The sequence below is a fragment of the Lipophrys pholis genome, assembly GCF_963383615.2.
Source record: "Lipophrys pholis genome assembly, chromosome: 4".
Lineage (NCBI taxonomy): Eukaryota > Metazoa > Chordata > Actinopteri > Blenniiformes > Blenniidae > Lipophrys > Lipophrys pholis.
The window spans coordinates 4,958,410-4,978,113 of record NC_137637.1 but is presented as its reverse complement, the minus strand read 5'-3'; the positions used below and the strand labels follow the sequence as shown (position 1 = coordinate 4,978,113).

The 19,704-nt window shown below is 41.9% G+C and overlaps 1 protein-coding gene across 1 annotated transcript in view; it reads left to right on the top strand.

The window, feature by feature from the left end:
- Positions 1–19,704, top strand: part of LOC308108950 (receptor-type tyrosine-protein phosphatase gamma-like) — a gene marked incomplete at its 5' end in the record, with an annotated part of 501,371 nt that overhangs the window by 437,897 nt on the left and 43,770 nt on the right. The window contains 3 exons of the mRNA XM_080462281.1: positions 3,640–3,748; positions 4,169–4,218; positions 6,974–7,676. Of these exons, the coding sequence (XP_080318407.1) occupies positions 3,640–3,748; positions 4,169–4,218; positions 6,974–7,676 (862 nt within the window). The remainder of the gene's footprint in view (positions 1–3,639; positions 3,749–4,168; positions 4,219–6,973; positions 7,677–19,704) is intronic.

Genomic DNA, 19,704 nt, shown 5'->3' with positions numbered 1-19,704 from the left:
AGATGTTTACACGTAACCTTTTGATTTCATTCAATCTCTGCCACCCATCTGTGAGAGCAGGAGAAGCGATAGTGCGAGAGACGGCCGGATCTGACGGAGCGCTGGCTGCTCGTGAAAGCTATCAGCTGCACGTCAGGGTTTTCTCTATCTGCCCGTGGTGCAGTCGTGGTGATGATATCTGTTTCCCTCTGAATGCACGGCGGAGATGAAAGGAGCTGTTTGGAAACTTACAGATCAGATGAAATGTATAATTAACCCGGCACCCAAAATATAAATGTGTGCTTGCTTTTAGTTAAGGTGCTACATCTCGCTGCATCAGTGTAATAACATCATGCCAGTGCTACTTTGATGTCAGTGTGAAGTGAGCAGAGAGATGCTGGGCTTCCTGTTCAATCTGTTTTACATGCTGTAGCAAGAACTGGCTGTACGCTGCACCGTTGGTGTAGTGGTTAGCACAGGAGGTAATGGGTTTGAGCCTGATGGACAGGCTGATCTGTCAGGTGGAGCTGCCCCGGCCCCACAGCGGCTCTCAGATTCAGCAGTGTGGAAGATGGATGGAGTTTAAGAATACCTGATATTACCTTGACCAAACAAGTGAACATCAAGCCTTAACCCGACTAAACTCCCACCGGGGACAACACAGCGCCATTCATATGTATTTTAACTATAATCATTCAAATAAACCAACTGCACGTGCAAAACAATACAGCGCAATAAAGATAATGCAACACAAGTGGTTGCACTGCAATAAATAATGTTTCCACCCAATGTGCAGCCATGCTCTGAATATTCAGAAACAATAAGAAAAGTGCTAATAATCAAGATCAGCCCTCGCAAATGTAGCCATTGTACTTATTTAATATCTGGTAGACATGGGCCGAAGTCAGAAGCACCAGAAACCAAGTGTAGGTGAGCAAAAAAACTGCAGAGTCAGCAAACTGGCATGAAGCTCTGCTGGTTTGAACTGCAGATGGACATGTGACATTCTGCTACTGTCTGCAATTAAACCTCATTCTAATGACTTCTGAAAGGATTAAACACATAAAATGCATGCATTTTTAAATCATTTCCATGTAACACATCAGATGTGAAATGCTAGACGACTTTTAGTTGCAATAAATGATTGTCAATACCAAGTAGGGTGAATGTTACAGCCTGAAACCAGGAACATCAATCCATTATAACATGATTACTGGAATGAAAAGTTTAAAACAAACACTTTTTGTCTCTATAAGCCTGTTTCAAACATCACACACTGCACCCTGAGTAAAATATAAAGTGTGTGTCCTGTTGGGAGTGGAGACAACAGAGTGATGTTTCACTATGGGAAAATGTCCAGGCCATAAAAATGGAGATATTTTCCAGGAAGCCACTGCATCACGGAGTCTGACTGTGACTCTGATGAGCCGCAGCAGTGAATCAAACTTCTGGTTATCAATTTTCCAGACTTTAGTATTGAAATCACCGAAGGAAAATGAAGCGGTGGACGACTTGAGAAGGAATCCATTTGATTTGTGTTTTTGAGATTGATGTTATATTTTCATCCTCTTTGTGATGGATAGAAAGAATGATTGCATGCATATTCATTGTCTTGGAGACAAAGCAGTTTTTCACTGTGATGAGAACATTTATCGAACAGAATAATTTCGCCATGAAAAAAGAAAAAGAATCATTTGTTTGATGCATTTGCTTGAATTGAAACGTCAATTAGGTTGTTTAATCAGATTGAAGTGTATATATGAGGCACTTGTGTTGTGTTTGAGATTTTCTTTATCAGAATGATGGGCTCCATGTAATTGTAGCCACTGGTATCTGTGGGGAGTTAAAAAGCAAAGTGACTGTGTGTCTGACAGAAAGATTATGAGTTAGAAGTGACCTTTTGGAGATAAAGAGCCAAACAGCATGGATGAAGCACAGAAGCAGAGGGCACTACATTGTCTGCTGTGTGCGGGGTGCAGGAGGAATGTTACTGTGGAGAGCTAATGGTGCATGCAGGGAGGGAGGCTTCATGGTTGACCTTAACAGGAGTTTCATTAGGAGGATGGCTTATTGCAGACTGCAACACTTTTCTTTTTTGGGTCTTAGGGCTCACAACTGGTCTCGAGATCAATGTTCGGCTGCACATTTAAAGATTTTGCTTTCTGAAAGCAAGATGATTTAATGGTGTTTTCATGGAAATGTCAAAGTTTTATTAATTCATTAATATTAATTGATTAATTCATCATAATCACAATATTACAACTGCTCAACGTCTCTGTGCTCATGCAAATGAACCATTAGTCCACCAGTAAGTCATTTATACAGCGCTTTTTTCTCAGATGTGGACGGACCGGTGTTCAGTTGGTACAACATCCATCCATCCATCCATCCATCCATCCATCCATCCATCCATCCATCCATCCATCCATCCATCCATCACACCTACAAGCAGTTTGAATGTGTGGATTGAGGCAGGAAGCCAGAGCAGCCAAGGCCGCAGGGAGAACATTAAAACTCCACACAGAAAAGCACCAGTTGCTACGAGGTTTAGACCAGAAATACTGTTGCTGTGAGGAAACCATTGAAACCATGACTCCACCATGCCATGTGATATGATATATAAATGCCAATCATCAAAGTTTGAGCAGAAGTGACCAACCTGTCATCAGCGTAGAAGTGAAGCCCGTTCCGGCAGATTTGATCACACTGATGACTTCATTAGCAATCAGTTAATGAAAGACATAAAACTTTTGAACAGGCCACCAGATGTTTATACTCACAACTGTCTCGATAGCCAGCCAAATGTTATTTTTATCACTTTAAAATCTATCCAAAGATTGGCTCAGCTCCTATGTGTCTAGCTTTAATGCACTCATAAAATCATTAACTCCAGATTTGACGTTTGTGTTTATTTTTTTATGACTCTGCAGAATTAGCAGATTTCCCATTTTTAAATCTGGATGTGAGATGGTTTTGACTTCGCTCCCTTATGTCTGAATATCACCCTGCATTTAAACGGTACACAGTCTGTGTAATAAAGTCGTCATCTGAAATGTGTTCAAATGGTTTCAGTTCTGTGTGTGTCATGTTTGATCTTACAGACAAAAATATAACCCAGCAAAGAGAAGTGTCCTCATGATTCTTCAGGATTTCATCTATCACAGGGTCTTTGTAAAGAGAAGGTGGTGAACAAGGAGATCCTTTTTTATCGACAGAGTTGAAGTTTTAGATATCAGAATTTAAACAAGTTTAATAAAATCCCACTTGTGAAGGCAAGATAAAGGAAAAGCAGTGACAGGAGCAATAATACATATGGTCCCTTTAAAGGGTCTGCATGTCCGGAAGAGGTCTAACAGAGTCCATTTCTTTACAAATCTTTGCTGTTTGAGTTGCAACAAGACGACCTACAAAGTCTTAGGCAGGTGGTCATGCTGTTATGGGTGGTAAAATGATATGGAACTTATAAACTAATCAAACTAAGATACTGGTCGCCAGCCTCGTTCTTACTGCTGTATCAACGCAGCTGATCACTTTTGGAGTGAAACTCCACTGAAACATGGAGTTCTCTGCTCTCTGCGGCAGCCCACCTTGACTCCCAATCACTTCCTCCAGGGGATCAATGACGTTTGCTTCCTGTCTTTTGTTCTTCTGGATGTTCAGGAGGCCATCATCTCCCCCGTCTCCCCCGATGTGCTGTACCTGTTCCGGGTCCAGGCCGTGTGCACCAACGACATGCGCAGTGACTTCAGCCAGAGCATGCTGTTCAGAGGTAACACACACACACACACACACACACACACACACACACACACACACACACACACACACACACACACACACACACACACACACACACACACACACACACACACACACACACACATTTGTCTTTGGCATCATTCTACCTGTCAGGAGGAGCGTCCGCCACACAGATTGTCTCAGATTAATGCCGACAGTGTTGTCAGACAGTCAGGTTGCCTTTGATCACAAAGTCTTCCACGCTCAGCCTCTTTGAGCTCATATTGGTATCGCTGCAGGCCAAAGGAACATGCATGCAGAGCAGACACCTGGAAAGCAGCGAGCTACATGGACTTCCCCTCATTCACTGAGCCGTGCTTCCACATCAGCTTGTGTACACTGTTTAAAGTCAGAAGTTTCACCGTTTCTTGGTGTCCTTCCTCCCCCCCAGCGAACACCACCCGGATCTTCGAGGGCACGAGGATCGTGAAGACAGGCATGGTAAGAGCAGTTTGTCTTTTCCTTGTTCATCCAGCAGAGAGCAGTAGACGTGAACGCATTGCTCTTCAGGAAGCTCTCAGTGGGAATTACAGTCAGAATTAGAAAGGACAGTTCACATGACTCACAATAAATGGGATTTCAATGCTTCTATGCTTTTGTTTTTTGTCAACAACAGATCAAACAATAAATCATCCAGTAAATCTGTGGGACAAACAATCACACGGACTGGAATAATACACTGCAAATTATTTTGCACCTGCCAAGATTTTAAATATTATGTTTTTAGACATGATAGATGATTTGGCTTGTTTTAAAAGATATTTACTTATTTCTAGTCCTTCATTTTACAATATAATCCTAAGTCTCGATTGAAAAATCGATTTCTTACCAAATACAATTTACTTGTTGCATGGACAGATAGTTTCACTAGTTTTAAGTTATTTTCTTCTCAAATTGTGTCTTTATCTCTTATATTTGGGCTACAATTTCTTACTGAACTAAATTGTAGATCTGTGTTTGTAAGAAAATGTAAAATTAAGTTTAGCATTGTCTTTTCCATGCTTATTTTATCTGAATGAAGGACTGTGATGGGTCAGGACCTTTCATTTGATTTGATGTGTAACATCAACTATTTAGAAAGACGTTTCTGAAGGGTAAAGATTGAGAGTTTTAAAACTGAGAATTGAATTTGATCTTTTCTGACTAGACTTACGGCTGTTGAATTGTTAGAGCGTTTGAGTTTATCTTGATATTACTGTGTGTTTTTCTAATTGGAAAATCATCCTGCAGAAGTCCTGGGAGTCCACAGTAAATGTGTACAAAGCTTTGATTCTCTAATTTCCGTTAATTCTTGAATGTTTTCGATAGCATGAGCCCTGGTGATAGGATAAGAAGATAAGGTTTTATAATCCTTCAATATTCATGTGTTAACAGTCTGGGGGAAGTTCTGCATATTTACTGCAGTTGTTGTTGTTTTTAACTCAGTCCAGGTCTGTTCCAGTTCTAAAAACCTCCAAGGAAACAGTCGGTTTCTTACGTCAGGATGCACCCAACACACGAAAGAATAAATCAACTTGAATAACGCTCACACAGAATACAGGGACTCTGTTGCAGCACCAACTCTTCAATGGTGGCGTTTTGCTGTTAAATAATGAAGAGTTTCCTGCCAGCCATCAAAACCCTGAAGGCCGAGGAGCGGAGTGGTTGGCAGGGCTGCTCCTGTGCTCTGCGGCAGCGGGGAGGGTTGATCGGCCTTTTACTGCACAGTCAGACCGAATCAGGCCGCCAGCGGGGTGAAGTCAAAGCAGGAGAGCCTCAAAGTGCTGCGTCGGCATGTGCGCTCACCCTTTAACTGACCTGGGACCACCCGCCTGCCACCATCACAGCAAGCGCCCCATTTTCATAACTCTGAGTTTGACACCTCACACAAAAAAAAATAGAAAATCTGTCATTAACCTTTTAATTACCGCCTGTGACCAGATAATTTCTCCTCACAGTGGTATTATTCAGCAGTACCAGATAATCTGCGAATCAAATTAAAGTTAGTAACAGTCTCACTGCAGAGGCAGCTGATCATGCAGTTTCCACATAAATATAGTTTCAATTAAACCACTTCTTCTTGTTCTCATTCTTTGTTTTTTTTATGAAAAGAGCTCACTAGCAAATCCGACCTTTCTCAAATCTTTCTCTGAATGTGCTTGAATGAACATTTTTCAGTTGATTCATAGATTCTGTGCAGTCTGATGAGGAGTGTATGCATTTCACTACTTGTGTGATTTGCATCCTGAAGATGATATATGACGGATGGGTTCAGTGTAATTTAACTTTAAGCAAGAAAACTCTTTTTTTGGCCACTGTGTGGTTACTCTGCAATAGATGTGATGGATGTTTTACGAAATGTGGACTCTAAAGAGAGACATCCAGTAGTCTAACAAAATTGTTAAAATAAAGAAAGAGAAGGAAGAGAGTAGCAATGATACATATTTGCTGCTCCTGCTGCTGGAATTGCTCACAAATGGGTTGAAATAATGTATTATAGTGTTGAGAGCAGCCAGCTGAGGAAGTGAATCCCAGCACAAACAGCAGCGTCTCCGCTAAAGGTTAAACTGATTCTGCTTCCTTTCCAAATGCACGAAAAACAGACAGTAAGTCACAGTGTAAGATTTCAATCAGTCCTCCCAGTATTCTGCATGATGAGACGCCGAATAGTAACACACTGAATGCAGGTCCATGCATGTGTGTGTGCGTGTGCATTAGGATGTTTTACTTTTTAGTACATGTTAGAAAATGTTTCTCTGACACATTGTCTAGAGCAGGGGTTCTCAATCCTGGTCCCCGAGGGCCGGTGTCCTGCATGCTTTAGGGTTCCCCCATTTGCAACACACCTGAATCCAATAAGGCCTCGTTACTTGGCTTTTTCACAAGCTTGATGATGACATCAACATCAGATTGAGGTGTGCTGAAGATGGGAGAGCTGGAACATGCGGGACACCGGCCCTGCAGGACCAGGATTGAGAACCACTGCTCTAGAGGATTTAATAGAACCTTGATATGTCAATATATATCTTCAAAATGAAAACTCAAGTAATCGGAGCCTTTATTAAAGATTTCCTCACTCATCAAATTCTTCGCTCACCTTCCAGAATAGTCTGATTTCAGTCACACACGATGAGTGAGGCAGAAATGTGTGTTGTTTCTCCAGACTGTAGATGGAAACCTGCTTTCAGTGTGTAGCCACTTTGTCTTCTCTCCACAGCCGACAGTGTCTCCAGCCTCGTCGGCAGATATGGCTCCCATCTCCTCCGGCTCCTCCACCTGGACCTCCTCTGGCATCCCCTTCTCCTTCGTTTCCATGGCGACGGGCATCAGCCCCTCCTCCAGCGGCAGTCAGGCTACCGTGGCGTCCGTGGTGACAAGCACGCTGCTGGCCGGCCTGGGCTTCAGCGGCGGGGTCATCTCCTCCTTTCCCTCCATTTGGCCCAGCAGAGCGCCGACACATAGCCCCGCCCCCCCACGCCAGAGCGCCCAGCCAACCCAGGATGCCCCCACCGCGACTTCCGCCAGAGATCCCAGTGAAAGCCAGGGAGAGGACGGAGAGCAGAATCAGGCCCAAGGGGAGGATGGAAGCAGAGAAGGAGAGGAGAAGGATGAAGAGGAGGAGGAGGAGGAGGAGGAGGAGAAAGGTGAGAAAAAGGAGAAGAAAAAATCAAGTGGTGGAGAAAAGACCGTTAGAAAAGACGGCAGCGCTGCTGTGAATCGTCCGCCGAGCCGATCACCAGACGCCACGGCGAAGGTGAAAGAAAAACCAGATCCAGCAAATCCACATCCTGGAAGAGAGGACCAGCTAGAGGTGTATACCCACAATGCACCTGGCTCTACAACCGAAGCATCCACTGAGACAGCTGGAGGACCCCGGACAGGGAAAGCCAAGAAGCACTGGCCTTTCTCCGTCCACACCGGTGAGTCAACAACATTTTATAGACATGATAGTGAAAACATGTCTGCAGTTCATTTTCCACGTCAAACTCTAACATTACACACGTCTACACGCAGCGCCGTGAGGAAACTTCTGCCCCAATGTCATAATGTCAAATAAATCAAGAAATATATCTGGACTTCACACAGCACTTTCAAAATATTCCCCAACATGAGATGGAATCTTCTTCTTTGTGATAGAAATGTGAGGAATCGTTCATCTTTTACACTTATCTCACAGAGTGGGAAAAATGGGCGCGTGAATCCATTTGGATCAGGAACAAAATGTCGACATGTCAGCAGGTTCTGATAAGTGAGTTCAGTCTTAACCTTGTAGTATCCATCAAGAAGCAAACAGCCGATACTAATTAAATCTAATCACAAACTGAACACTATAGAAATGAATGTGATGAATCGATTGTGTAGTTCACCTCTACCTTTGTCTTTCTGGGTCGCTCGTGACAGAGAAGAGTTACAGCTGAGGCTAAAATCCACACACCGTCATTTCTGGACTATTGAGAGCACCTGACTATAAGCCGCCCCAACCAAATTCAATAAGAAAAAAAGAAAGTTTGGAGTTACGTAATGCACCTGAATGCATCAAACATGTATTGGCGGCACGAAGCTCATTAACCCCGTAAAAATCTAAAAATTAGCCGCGTCATTGATTAAGCCACAGGGTTCAAAGCGCGTGAACAAAGTAGCGGATAATAGTCCGGAAATTATGGTAATTTTCTACATTTATTTTTAGTGCAAAGGACTTCTTGTAGAGAACAGATTTCAGTTGTGTTGGATATCATCAGCTATTATGTATGACGTCTTTTCCTGCGACACCAGTGTCCGGGAATCCACGTTGTTCACACCACAAAGCCACAAAGCTTTGTGGTCAAATGACCACAGAGGTTTTGTGATCTAATGACCACCCTGACCACCCCTGGAAATGGTTGGTGTGAAAGCCCATTGGTGCCTGTTCACATTTACCTTTAGGGCTCGACACTTGTGACCTGATCACCCGAAACACCTGTTAATGCCAGTTGTGAACGGGCCTTAGTGAAGCGTTTTATCCCTCCTGCACTAGAATCATTCAGAAGAAGAAGATGATCAAACAGGAGATAAGTTCAACTTCAACTTCATTAGTATTTGTCCACTGAAGGGCGATTTGTTGTGCAGCAGTTGTAAGAATGTAACAATCACAATAACAACAGTAAAACCATAGTAAAAGCAGTAAAACAGTTAAAAACAGTAAAAACACAGTAAAACAATAATATTTTACACAGAACATAAGATTGACATGGATAATGGCAGCAATATTGGTCCTTTAATCAGGTGTAGTTCGCTCCGTCAGCAGCATCAAGTCGGGATAACGTAGAGCAGTGAACACGTAGAGCATTACCTCCTTCTGTTCTCAGCGTTTAGAACGTGGATGGAGGTAAGCACAAAGGAGAACTTACATCTGTGTTTTGTGGCCCGGGGTTTTGCCTCCTGATTAGGAGGATGAGAATCATCTGTAAGAATAGACTGAACTTTCCTTTTAACTTTTGATTAAAAATGTCCTCAAGACTATAGAAACAAACCACAACCATTTCAGAGGCTTATTTTACTATTGTGCTGAGGGAGTTCTTCTCTTGACGCTAAAGTTACCACACCAGCATATGATGGAAAGGAGATTATTGACTGTATATAGGAAGAGAAGACGTTGACCCCTCCATTGCCCTGATCATTACCTTCACATATTTTTGTTTCTCATTTGGATTATTGCCTTTTCATTGAGCTGTGATCCTTTGAAGCTGCTGTCTTCACACACTGAATACATGAATGAAGGCATGAGCGCGCAGCTTTCAAAACTGTCAGTCGCTCCAATCAGCCCAACACAATGACACAGGAACACTTTTATCTGTCAAAACAAAAAGCCATAAAAGCCACATCCTGCAAGCCTCCTGCTTTGTTAGGGTTGTTAGCAGGTTCACCACGACAAAAACAAATGAGGAGTAAAATGTTACTTTGCAGTGTGAGCACTTATGCAATATATTCATACAATGTAGCTGCAGTATTTCAAACTGTACAATGTTTGCCAACAATTAATAGAAATAATTTGAGCACGAATGAGTGCAAAAATTTCATGACAAACACAATGTGCTCAGCCTGATGCCAAGTTTCAAATCTTCCCCGAACAAAGTCATCAAAGAGTCCCGGTGCTGCTGGAGAAAGACGACCTCCAAGGAACTTGACTAATGACGGGAAAAAATCAAATGAATGAAATGTAAGCCAGGAGTGGTGTTAGTTTCACAATCAAACACTCTCCTCATGTCAAGTATGTATAATAAGAGACCTCAGCATCAAGAGTCACACAAACTAGATGGACTTAGAAAGTTATGTTAACCCTTTCGCTCACATTCATTATGTAAACTATTATATATTTCACAGTTTTTTTGAAAAGTGACATTTTCCTATAAACTTTGAACACCACTGTGCTGCTATAATGTCTTAATCTAATGAATAGAATCCACTCAGTAATCTACCCACTCATTTGTACACTATTGATTGAGGGAGGGGCTGCTTATAGGACTCGTGTCTTATTCACTGTAACTTTAAATGAGCTATTCATTGGTTGAACTGACTGAAATGATAAATGACCAGTGAAAGAGTAGCTACAAACCAGCAACTGTGTCTTTACATGTCGATCAAAAACATGAGATTGTTATCCGTGTATAAATATTAGTTTGAAACAAACGGAAAGGAAGTTTGAATACTTTGAGTATTGTACAGTACATACTGTACCTTCCTGTTTGCATACTGGTGAACAGGCATTTGGTCAGTTTGGGCAGGGCACCACATGCTTTTATAAGAACACACTGAAACTCAACAATGCTAAAATGTTTTGCTTTCTTCAAGACAATCTGGAGGATCAGGATCTTCACTATCTCTTCATGATCTGTTAATGATCTGAGTGTTTCTTAAGCTCAGTAGAAGTTGTTGATGCAGCTGGACAATGAGACCCAATAAACATTTTGGAGTGACTCCATCGTGTGGAATGAGCTGTGAATCTGGCCAAGCTCAAGCAGTTCTGGATCAAAGTCCAAAACTCCTCCTGAACATGGTGCAGCTCTGATCTGCAGCCACTGGAAGAGTTTGGTTGAAAGGGTTCAAATCCAGAGGCGACGTGCTTTTAGGAGCCGGGCTGTATTAAAACAGCTCCTATCGTTTGGCTTAACAAACAGCTTCTGTCTGTACTGAATCACAATATGTTTTAGTCGCGTTATGTAGAGAGTTCAAAGGGTGCATTGATTCCCTTTTTTCCAGCCCCTGTAGTTTATGGAGAAAGAAAATGAATAAAATAAAGTGCAGAGCAACATGAGGTAGTGTCCTGAGCCGATACCTCCACAGTCCATTGACAGGTCTTAATGCAGGTGGTGGTGATGAATTGCCTTGATGTCGAGTGTTAACAGAGTTCCAGTTGGAGCTGAAAGCAGACCTAATGCTTTTCCCTCTCTGCCTCCACTCCTCTTCCTCCTCTTCCTCCTCCTCCTGGCCAAGACTTTCAGCAGGGCAATGCATTAGCCAAGCAAACACCAAGGGACCTCAATTCAATTTGAAGTGCTTAGAAACACAGTGCAAGTGCAGGACCAGACCCGATTATGCACAATAGCAATCTTCAGATATCCCCCTGGAAACGTCCTCCTCACTCTCTCACTGTGTCGGAGCACATTTATGGAATTTGATTGTGTTTGAGCTGGGGGGAGTCCGGGTCAAAAGTGTAAAAGTTTCTCTGCAAGTTTCTAAAAGTGGTGACTCTATGTTAGGTGAAGAGTTTATGTTGAGGCGAGGGCTTTCTTCAAGCTCTGTCCTGTTTATCTGTGGGTGACGCAGAGCGGAGACATGACGAAACAATCCATGGCTTGCTCTTCAGTGTTATATTCCCTCCATGAACATATCCTTTACTGTCCCTCCCAGGATGATTGGAATGACTTTTCTCTCCTGTATTATTTCATAGTTCTGGGAAAAATTAAGCAGTGAACTGTTTTCAGTGAGAGTCCCAAAAGAGTGAGCGATTTCTTTAAAAACGTGCAGTTTTCACTTCACAGACGTCACTTTTCGCAAAAACTGACTAAGTTATGTCTTTTACCAATGTCTCATTGCCTCTGAATAGTAGCACCTTCCAACTCCCAAGTGATGGTAAAACAGGAAGAACGAGAGAGAAGCTCCGTTTTCTTCTTTTGAACTGAATCACTGCATGTTTTTCACACCAGGAAATTCTAGATATTCCAAGCTGCGCCTTTGTACTAATATAGGGCAGGTTTATTTTCATATTCAACATTTCAGTTACATGGAGCACCAGCACCTCTTCATAAACAACCTTGTCTTTTCCAATGTTTTTTAGAGTTTGTGAATTCAGACAAGGTTTGATATAAATGAGTCTCTTTAGGTATCACCTCCCACTTCCTGGATCCCACTGCTGTCATGAAGAGAAGAGTCAAACTGTGGCGTACATGTTAGTGCTCCTTGGTGTTCATTATTGGGGCGCTCTGAAGTCGTGCTTGTGGTTTTAATAGTGAAAATATTATCTTATATTATATTATAATATCATATTATCTTGTGAGAGTTTCATTGTGTGTCTCTCTATTTGCCCTGTGATTGAATCGTGTGACTAGCCTTCACAACGTTTATTTATTGACTTATTTATTCAACATTTTAATGCTTGATCAGCCTCAGGTACAAAACAACGCCACTTCTTGGGTTTCGTTGTGAGATGAAGATAAAAAAAATGACCTGTAAACCAAGGATTGACTCTGCAGCCCTGACTTGGGTAAGGATTCAGGGGATGGATGGAAAGAGAAAATGGTCCAATCTTGCAGTTTACAGAACTTTACATTCTCCAAACTGCATCAAGTGGTTCTTGAGACATTCTTTAAAGTCATGAAACAATGTCAGATTGCTGCGTGTGTCCAGTAGAAATGTTTCAATGAACAGAGGACCTCTTCCAAATTAGATTAAAATTTCTGTTTCCCAGTCAGGCTGTACATCCATCACAACCCCACGGAGACTTTGAGATATTGTCCAAAATGAGCACTGTTATGGGGATGGAGAGGATGGAGAAAACTTTGACTGAGTCTTAAAGCACACAGATGTTGGAAATGATCTGGTAGGGGATACTTACGTTGACCCTCCCACAGGTAGATAAAAACTTTCAAAGATCAGTGATATACTGAATTAATTCATTATAAAACTATAACAGTGACTCTTGCAGTTAGCAGGAGCTAGTGTTAGCCACTTGGTAGTAACTGTGACAACACATAACTTTAACTAACCATCTTCAGGAGTTTCTCCTTCTGGGTCATTCTGTTTCAAGCTGTTTGAACGACAGCGTTTGAAAAAAGTCAAAGCCATAAATCCACAATAAACATTAGTGCAGTGTGCTGGTGTTTCTGATAAAACTGGTTTCCCTGTTAAACGGTGACTTCCGTCAGCGTCCATCGCTGCTTCTAATAACAACTAATAACTAATAACAAAGTACAGCATTTTGAAACTTCACTTTGAAACTTCAGAGTAAATGCTAATAAATAGTGTTGGGTGTTTAACATCTGTTATTAGCAGCAATAAATAAAGGGTCACCGGAAAACAGGGAACCCACTTAAGCCACGTTTACACGTACCCGGGTATTTACAAAAACTGTGATATTTCTCTGAATTTGGGCCTTGCATTTACACATAAACACACCTACGAGTCACCACAAGCGATGATTTCCGAAAACTCCAGCCGCAGTGGAGATTTAGAAAAACTCAGTGTCTCCATTTGTATCTAAAAATGGTAGACAGAGATTTACATCACAATAAGTGTCTTCGGCGTCATCTGTTTGCGACCTGTGTTTACAGTTTGACTGCTGTGATGAAAATGGATCCAGTGAAAGCAGTGCTTGGTTTTACGTAGCTACTACATTATATTTTACCGCCACATTTAGGAGGGCTCCGAATGTTTTTACATCTAAATAAACAAACCCAGAAACATTATAGCTGAATAGAAAATAACCTGCGCAATTCGTGACGTAGTTTTTATTCCTGGATTCTGATTGGATATCTTGGCTTCATGCTTCTTGTTACACTGCCCCCTACAGGTTTGGCCTGCTCATAGTAGCTCTGAACCAGGCGTATATGCAGGTTTGTGTAAATGAAGTTTTTTTTGTAAACGATCAAGTGTAAATGAGCATTATTTTGCCAAAGCAGAGGGGGAAATATTTATTTTTTAAAAACCTGAGTATGTGTAAATGTTGCCTTATTCTGAAACACTGGAAAACTCTTCTCCCCAAGACAGGCCTGGATTAGACATGGACAGACACAGAAACAGGCTGTTCTCAGTAGAGACAATAGAGGAACTTTTAGAATGGCTGAAATTCAGAACCACGAACCAATGAATACATTGTTGTTGACACCTCTGTGAAATTGTTGGGAAAACTGTATAGTATGGGGCCTTTAAGGAGCAGAAAGTCTTCCAATACAGAAAAGCACAGTTGTTGGAGATGTGGGTAATTGCACTTTTCTGCAAGTTTACAGATAGTCTGCCACTTTCTTATTTAATGTCTCACATATTTTAGATGTGCATTTCTCAATTTGACACTCCAGTTGTTCGAGACTATCTGAGGCATTGTTACTTTAAAAACAGCCATTTTCTGCTTTGCTAGCTGCAACACCACCCTGTTGTCAAGCAAATAAGCCTCATCTCTCCACTCATTTTGCTTTCCATTTACTGGCAAGTTGCAAACTCACTTTTTTTGGTCTTCAAAGTCTGAAACACTTGAAAGAAGGTGTCTCACACTGTGCAAGCCAATCACATGTCAACTAATCAAGCCTCAACGTCCCTATGAGTGCAGATTTTATTGGTTACAGAGAGAAGATCAGAAAAACTCCACAGGCCTCAGCCGAAAGATCCATTAACGTAACAAATTTTGGATTTGAATGCCTCCATTAAAGATACTTTATTGTGATGAATACAATAACAGAGGGAGGTATTTCTATACATATAACAGATAACGCAGTTGTACGGATGAGACTTCTTTTGCAAGTCCTATGTAATATATTATTGAACAAAAAAGTGTCACGGATGAAGCGTGGACTCAAAGGCCGGACAGATAGTGACAAAAGCGCCTCTTTATTTGTTATTAGGAGAAAAGGGAAGGTGTAGAAGCCTGGAGCTGAGCCGAGGTCGTGCAAGCGAAGGTCAAAAAAATCTTGAGAATCAGTCGAGGGTTGGACAAGAATCTTGTTCTGACAGAAAAAGATCAAAAACAGCGAGACTTGGAACAAAAACGAAGCTAGAACGACGAGTGAAACAACATAGATAAAATAGCAACAAGACACAGAACTGAAGTCCAACTTAAAGGGCATTCACCGGGTGCAGACAATCAGACACACAAGCACAGGTGAAACACATCAGGACAGGGAGCAGCAATCAGACACAACTAGGGGAAGCCAAGTAACCTGAAACAGAGTGTGACAGAGTGAGACTTTTAAATAAAACAGGATGCAAAAAAAACTGTGCACCGTGACAAAACGAAGTTTCCATATATGTTCTATCCCACTTTCTCCAACTCTGCCACTACGCCACCTTGTGGCAAGGAAAGACTCTGATTTATTCATAATGAAAAGCAAACTTTTATCCTGCTAATCAACTCAGTTGAAGTTCAAGTTATGAAACAGGTGATGAATTCATCTACCTGTTCATCTTCAAATGAGCTTCAGCCCTCAGTGATATAAAGGCTGTGAACTTCTGACCTCCTGCTCACTGGGCCAACGCTGTGCATGTGGAGGATGAGGATGAGCAGCTGTGACATCAAAGTTCCACCAATATCTGTCCTGATTTCTCTTTCTCCATCCCGCTTTCATCCATCGCTCTCTTTTCCATCCCACACTCATCTGTCACTCTCTCCTCCAACCCTCTTTTGCTTATTTGCTCCTTGCTTAGTTTTTCTTGTCCTCTCTTTTCATTTTGTCTTCTTTTTGAGTCCATCTACTCTTTTTGCCCACTGCCCCCTTCCTGTTTCTCTCACTTTTCCTCCTCCACCTCCTCCTCCTCCTCCTCCTCTGCCTCCTCCTCCTCTTCCTTCTCCTCCTCCTCCTCCTCCTCCTCCTCTTCTTCCTCCTCTTCCTCTTCCTCTCTTCTTGCTGGCCTACTTTTAGACATAGCGAGAGGAGATGGGTGCTCAGAGGCTAGACTCAGCTGCAGGGGAGGAGGAAAAAAAGCCTCTGCTCCATTTATAGTTGCATGCGTGTGTGTGTGTGTGTGTGTGTGTGTGTGTGTGTGTGTGTGTGTGTGTGTGTGTGTGTGTGTGTGTGTGTGTGTGTGTGTGTGTGTGTGTGTGTGTGTGTGTGTGTGCTGTATAAATCTCGCTGCGTGTCAGTGGATGTGTGTGTCTGCGTGCTGCTGAGGAGGGTTGACTTATTTATTTATTTGCTGTTTGGCGGCGGGCCGTGATCGTGAGAGAAAGGCAGAAGGAAAGGGGAAGGGAGCTGAGGCAGGCGGTGTCTCCGGCTTTCTCTGGGTTAGGCGCCGTGCTGTATCTGCGTGTGGTGCGTGGTGCATGCGGATGTTGAGAGAGGAGATGTCGGGCTTAGCGGCGATGCGAGCCAGCTGTGGTGCAGTGCAGGGGCCCGGCCTGATGTAGCGTTCGGCTCCGGGCAGGAGGCTGCAGATCAGAAGGCCATGGGGGCCGGCATCAGCTCCAGCAACGCCACGGCTGCAGCAGCTGAACTGGGTAGGTAGTGGTGGTGATTAGAGGGCCTCAGGGCATGGTGGATTTAACAAATGGCTCACATTATAAAGAGCTGTGTATTGTTTTGATGCAGTTCTCTTTCTGCAGTGGGCAGAGTGGAGGACGCTTAGATAAGAACTGACCTGACAGCTCAGTAGTTTGGATTTTTTTCATGATTTCCTGCCATTTCAGGAGCCTGAAAGCAGTAACCTCACATTACTGTTTACTGTATTGCTCTCAGGGTTTCTGGTAGTCTGGCAGAGTGTGTGGTTGTGACTCTGGTTGTTATTGGATGATGGTATCAAATGACCATGTTGTTATGGACATGTCAGAGACACCATTTTGCTGGTGTTGTTGGTGCAAACCCCTAGATGATGAAACACCTGAAGTCACACTGACTTGACCAAGGCCATTCAACCCATTTCCCACCAACAGATCAGCAGTACCAGTGGTGAATGTGTCATGGGGCCTGTTCACACTGGCGTTAACATGCGTTTTCCAATTCTCACATACATCATGAGTAACTACTTGCAGGGCATCCTCGGAAGTGCGGATCTCCTCCGCTATCTCTTGCCAAATGCATTATACGTAAATTGTCTTCCCAAGCCTACACAGGCTCGGTGTCGATGCATCCTCGATAAAGTGGGCGGAGCGAGAATGTGTCCATGTGTACTCGGTGAGAAATGGCCTAAGAATTGGGTCAGTACTTGATCTCCCACTGATGACGTTTCACGGATACACGAGAACACAAGTATGGATAAGTATAGGTATTGGAAAACGTCCTGAGTCCTGTGAACAGCATGAGTTGTGAGAGCCTCCCAGGTGACGTGTGAACGGGGCCTGAATCTAATAATAAATTACATAATGAACCATAACATTAACAAGCAGTCCAACAAGATGAGAACCACATCAACTCAGCAAAATATTTGTCTCGAGAAACTAGTTTGTAGAAGAGAAGAGAAGAGAAGAGAAGAGAAGAGAAGAGAAATTCATTGATTAATTTTTAATATGAAAAAAGTGTTTCTCTCAACTCTCTTCTCTCCAACCACAGGGTTTAATTGGATCATTTTGGTGTCATAATCAGTGTTGCCACTGATACCTTGAAAAAAGTAATCGGATTACTTATTAATAGTTGCTATTTAAAAAGTAACTTAGTTACTTTACTGATTACTTTTTTAAAAGCAACTAAGTTAGAATAGAAGTAGCTTTGTAGTTACTTTCAGCAGCTCCCGACAACATCCCCCCACCGTCTCAACATAATAAAAAAAAAATGGTTTAGCTAAAAACTCTGAAAAATGGGGCGGGGCTTCCTGACAGTGATTATGTTTGGTGGTTCCTATTCTTTTGTGTCACCTGAACGCACCACTAGAGCAAGCTGGTCTGTGATTGGCTGAGAGCGGAGAAGGGGGCGTGTCAGGTGAGCGTGCAGACACTTTGCATGTGTCCGCTTGGAGGAGAAGAAAGCAGTGGCCCAGTTGTGTTTAATAATAAAGCGGCTATAAAGAGAAGCTACAACAGTAACGCACAGTGACTGGGACAGGTAACTGTAATCTGATTACTGGATTGGAAATAGTAACGCGGTCATATGAGAGTAACGCGTTACTAATTAACGAAAAGAGAAAACTTGTGAGATTTGTTCAGGTGTGTAAGTATCAGTATAAATGTTACTGGTTGAGAGTAAATGAAGGTGGCACACAAAGTAAATGAAAGATTTTATTTCTGACCTTAGACTTTTAGAATGAATATCCCTCTGGAATGATACAGTTGCAGCTTTAAATCATAATAAATAATAGCAAAAAGTGGACACCTAACCTTTGCCAAGTTTGATTCTAATAGAGTGAAATGGAGCAGCGTCAGAGTTGTTTCAGTGCAGACCAGTCCGGTGGAATCTCCAATCTGTGCCATTTTACAACCGTCAAATACCAAACTATATATTTTACATATATGTGGCTACTGGTGTCCATTACATACAAATAAAACAGTTTTAGGCTTCTTTTTTTTATTATTGTTATTATTTATCAGATTTCTAAACATTCTTCGCCAAAGGTCAACTGTGGGTTTCTGAGGTTGAACAGGATTTATGGTCATGCTCCAAACAGACCTCCATACATATATTCACCACTTTCATTTGGCTGTTTAAAATCAGCAGCAGTGAACTTTTCCAGCTATATTAAATAATATATAGCTATATATTAAATATGTCATCCATACGCTCTCACCGACATACTGGAGCAGGAGCCTTCATAAGAAACAATATGCCTTTAGATGGAGTGAAGTCTTGGCAGTTTGTTGGCAAAGGTAATAATAATAAAATATACAGTAAAAACTGTTAAACTAAAATTATTAAAATTGCCACTCGAGTTTGTTTTCTTCAGGGAAAAAAGGATAAGAAAAGAAGAAAAGATAAAAGGACAAAAGATTAAACAGAAAAAAAGATTGGAAAAAAGGAGAGAAACAATAAAAATAATGCTTGTATATCTGCAACTGCTCTCATCACAAGGAACAGCACAGTGGCCATAAATACTTAAATTGCTAAAGCAACTAAAATAGCCAAGGGGCATAAAATAGCTGATATATTATACAAAATCCTTAAAAATGACTGCAAGAGCTAAAAATGTCATAAAATATATGTAAATTGTACATATGACACTTTGTTTTTGTAGCAATTTTTTCAAGATGTTTTTTGTTAATTTCTGAGAATTTCCATGTTTTGCGGCTCCAAACAAATTATATTTGGTGGAAAATTGTGAAAATGGCTGTTTTGGTCGTAAAGGTTGCAGAGTCCTGTCCAGACCCGGCTTAGGACGACTGCGTTAAACACTGGGACTCAAACTCGAGGGCAAAGCTCCGGCTGCTTCACACAGAAAAGGGAAACACGATGTCCTGTCACAGTTTTAATACTAACTTTATTTTTTTATGATCAGCGTCATTCACAGGTCCTGCCCTGCAGTTTTAACTGGACTCAGAGGTCGTCTCATGTTTGTTTCACCTTATCTTAAGCACACAAAGGATAAAAGGAGGGATTATTTTTAATCTCAGCAGTGCTGCAGTAGATTTGCCTCCATGTGTGGAGGCCGACAGTTATTCCAATCTCTCACATTCACTCGATGTTAATGAGGAGCAGAATAGTGTTTTTTCTGTTTAATTGTTTCCTTTGACTTTTCAATAAAAATGATTTAACAATAGTTTTTAAGTAGTGGAGCCTTTCATACATCTGCATTATAATCTGAAAGCAATCAGACGGAGGCCTGGATGTTTGAACATGTATGATC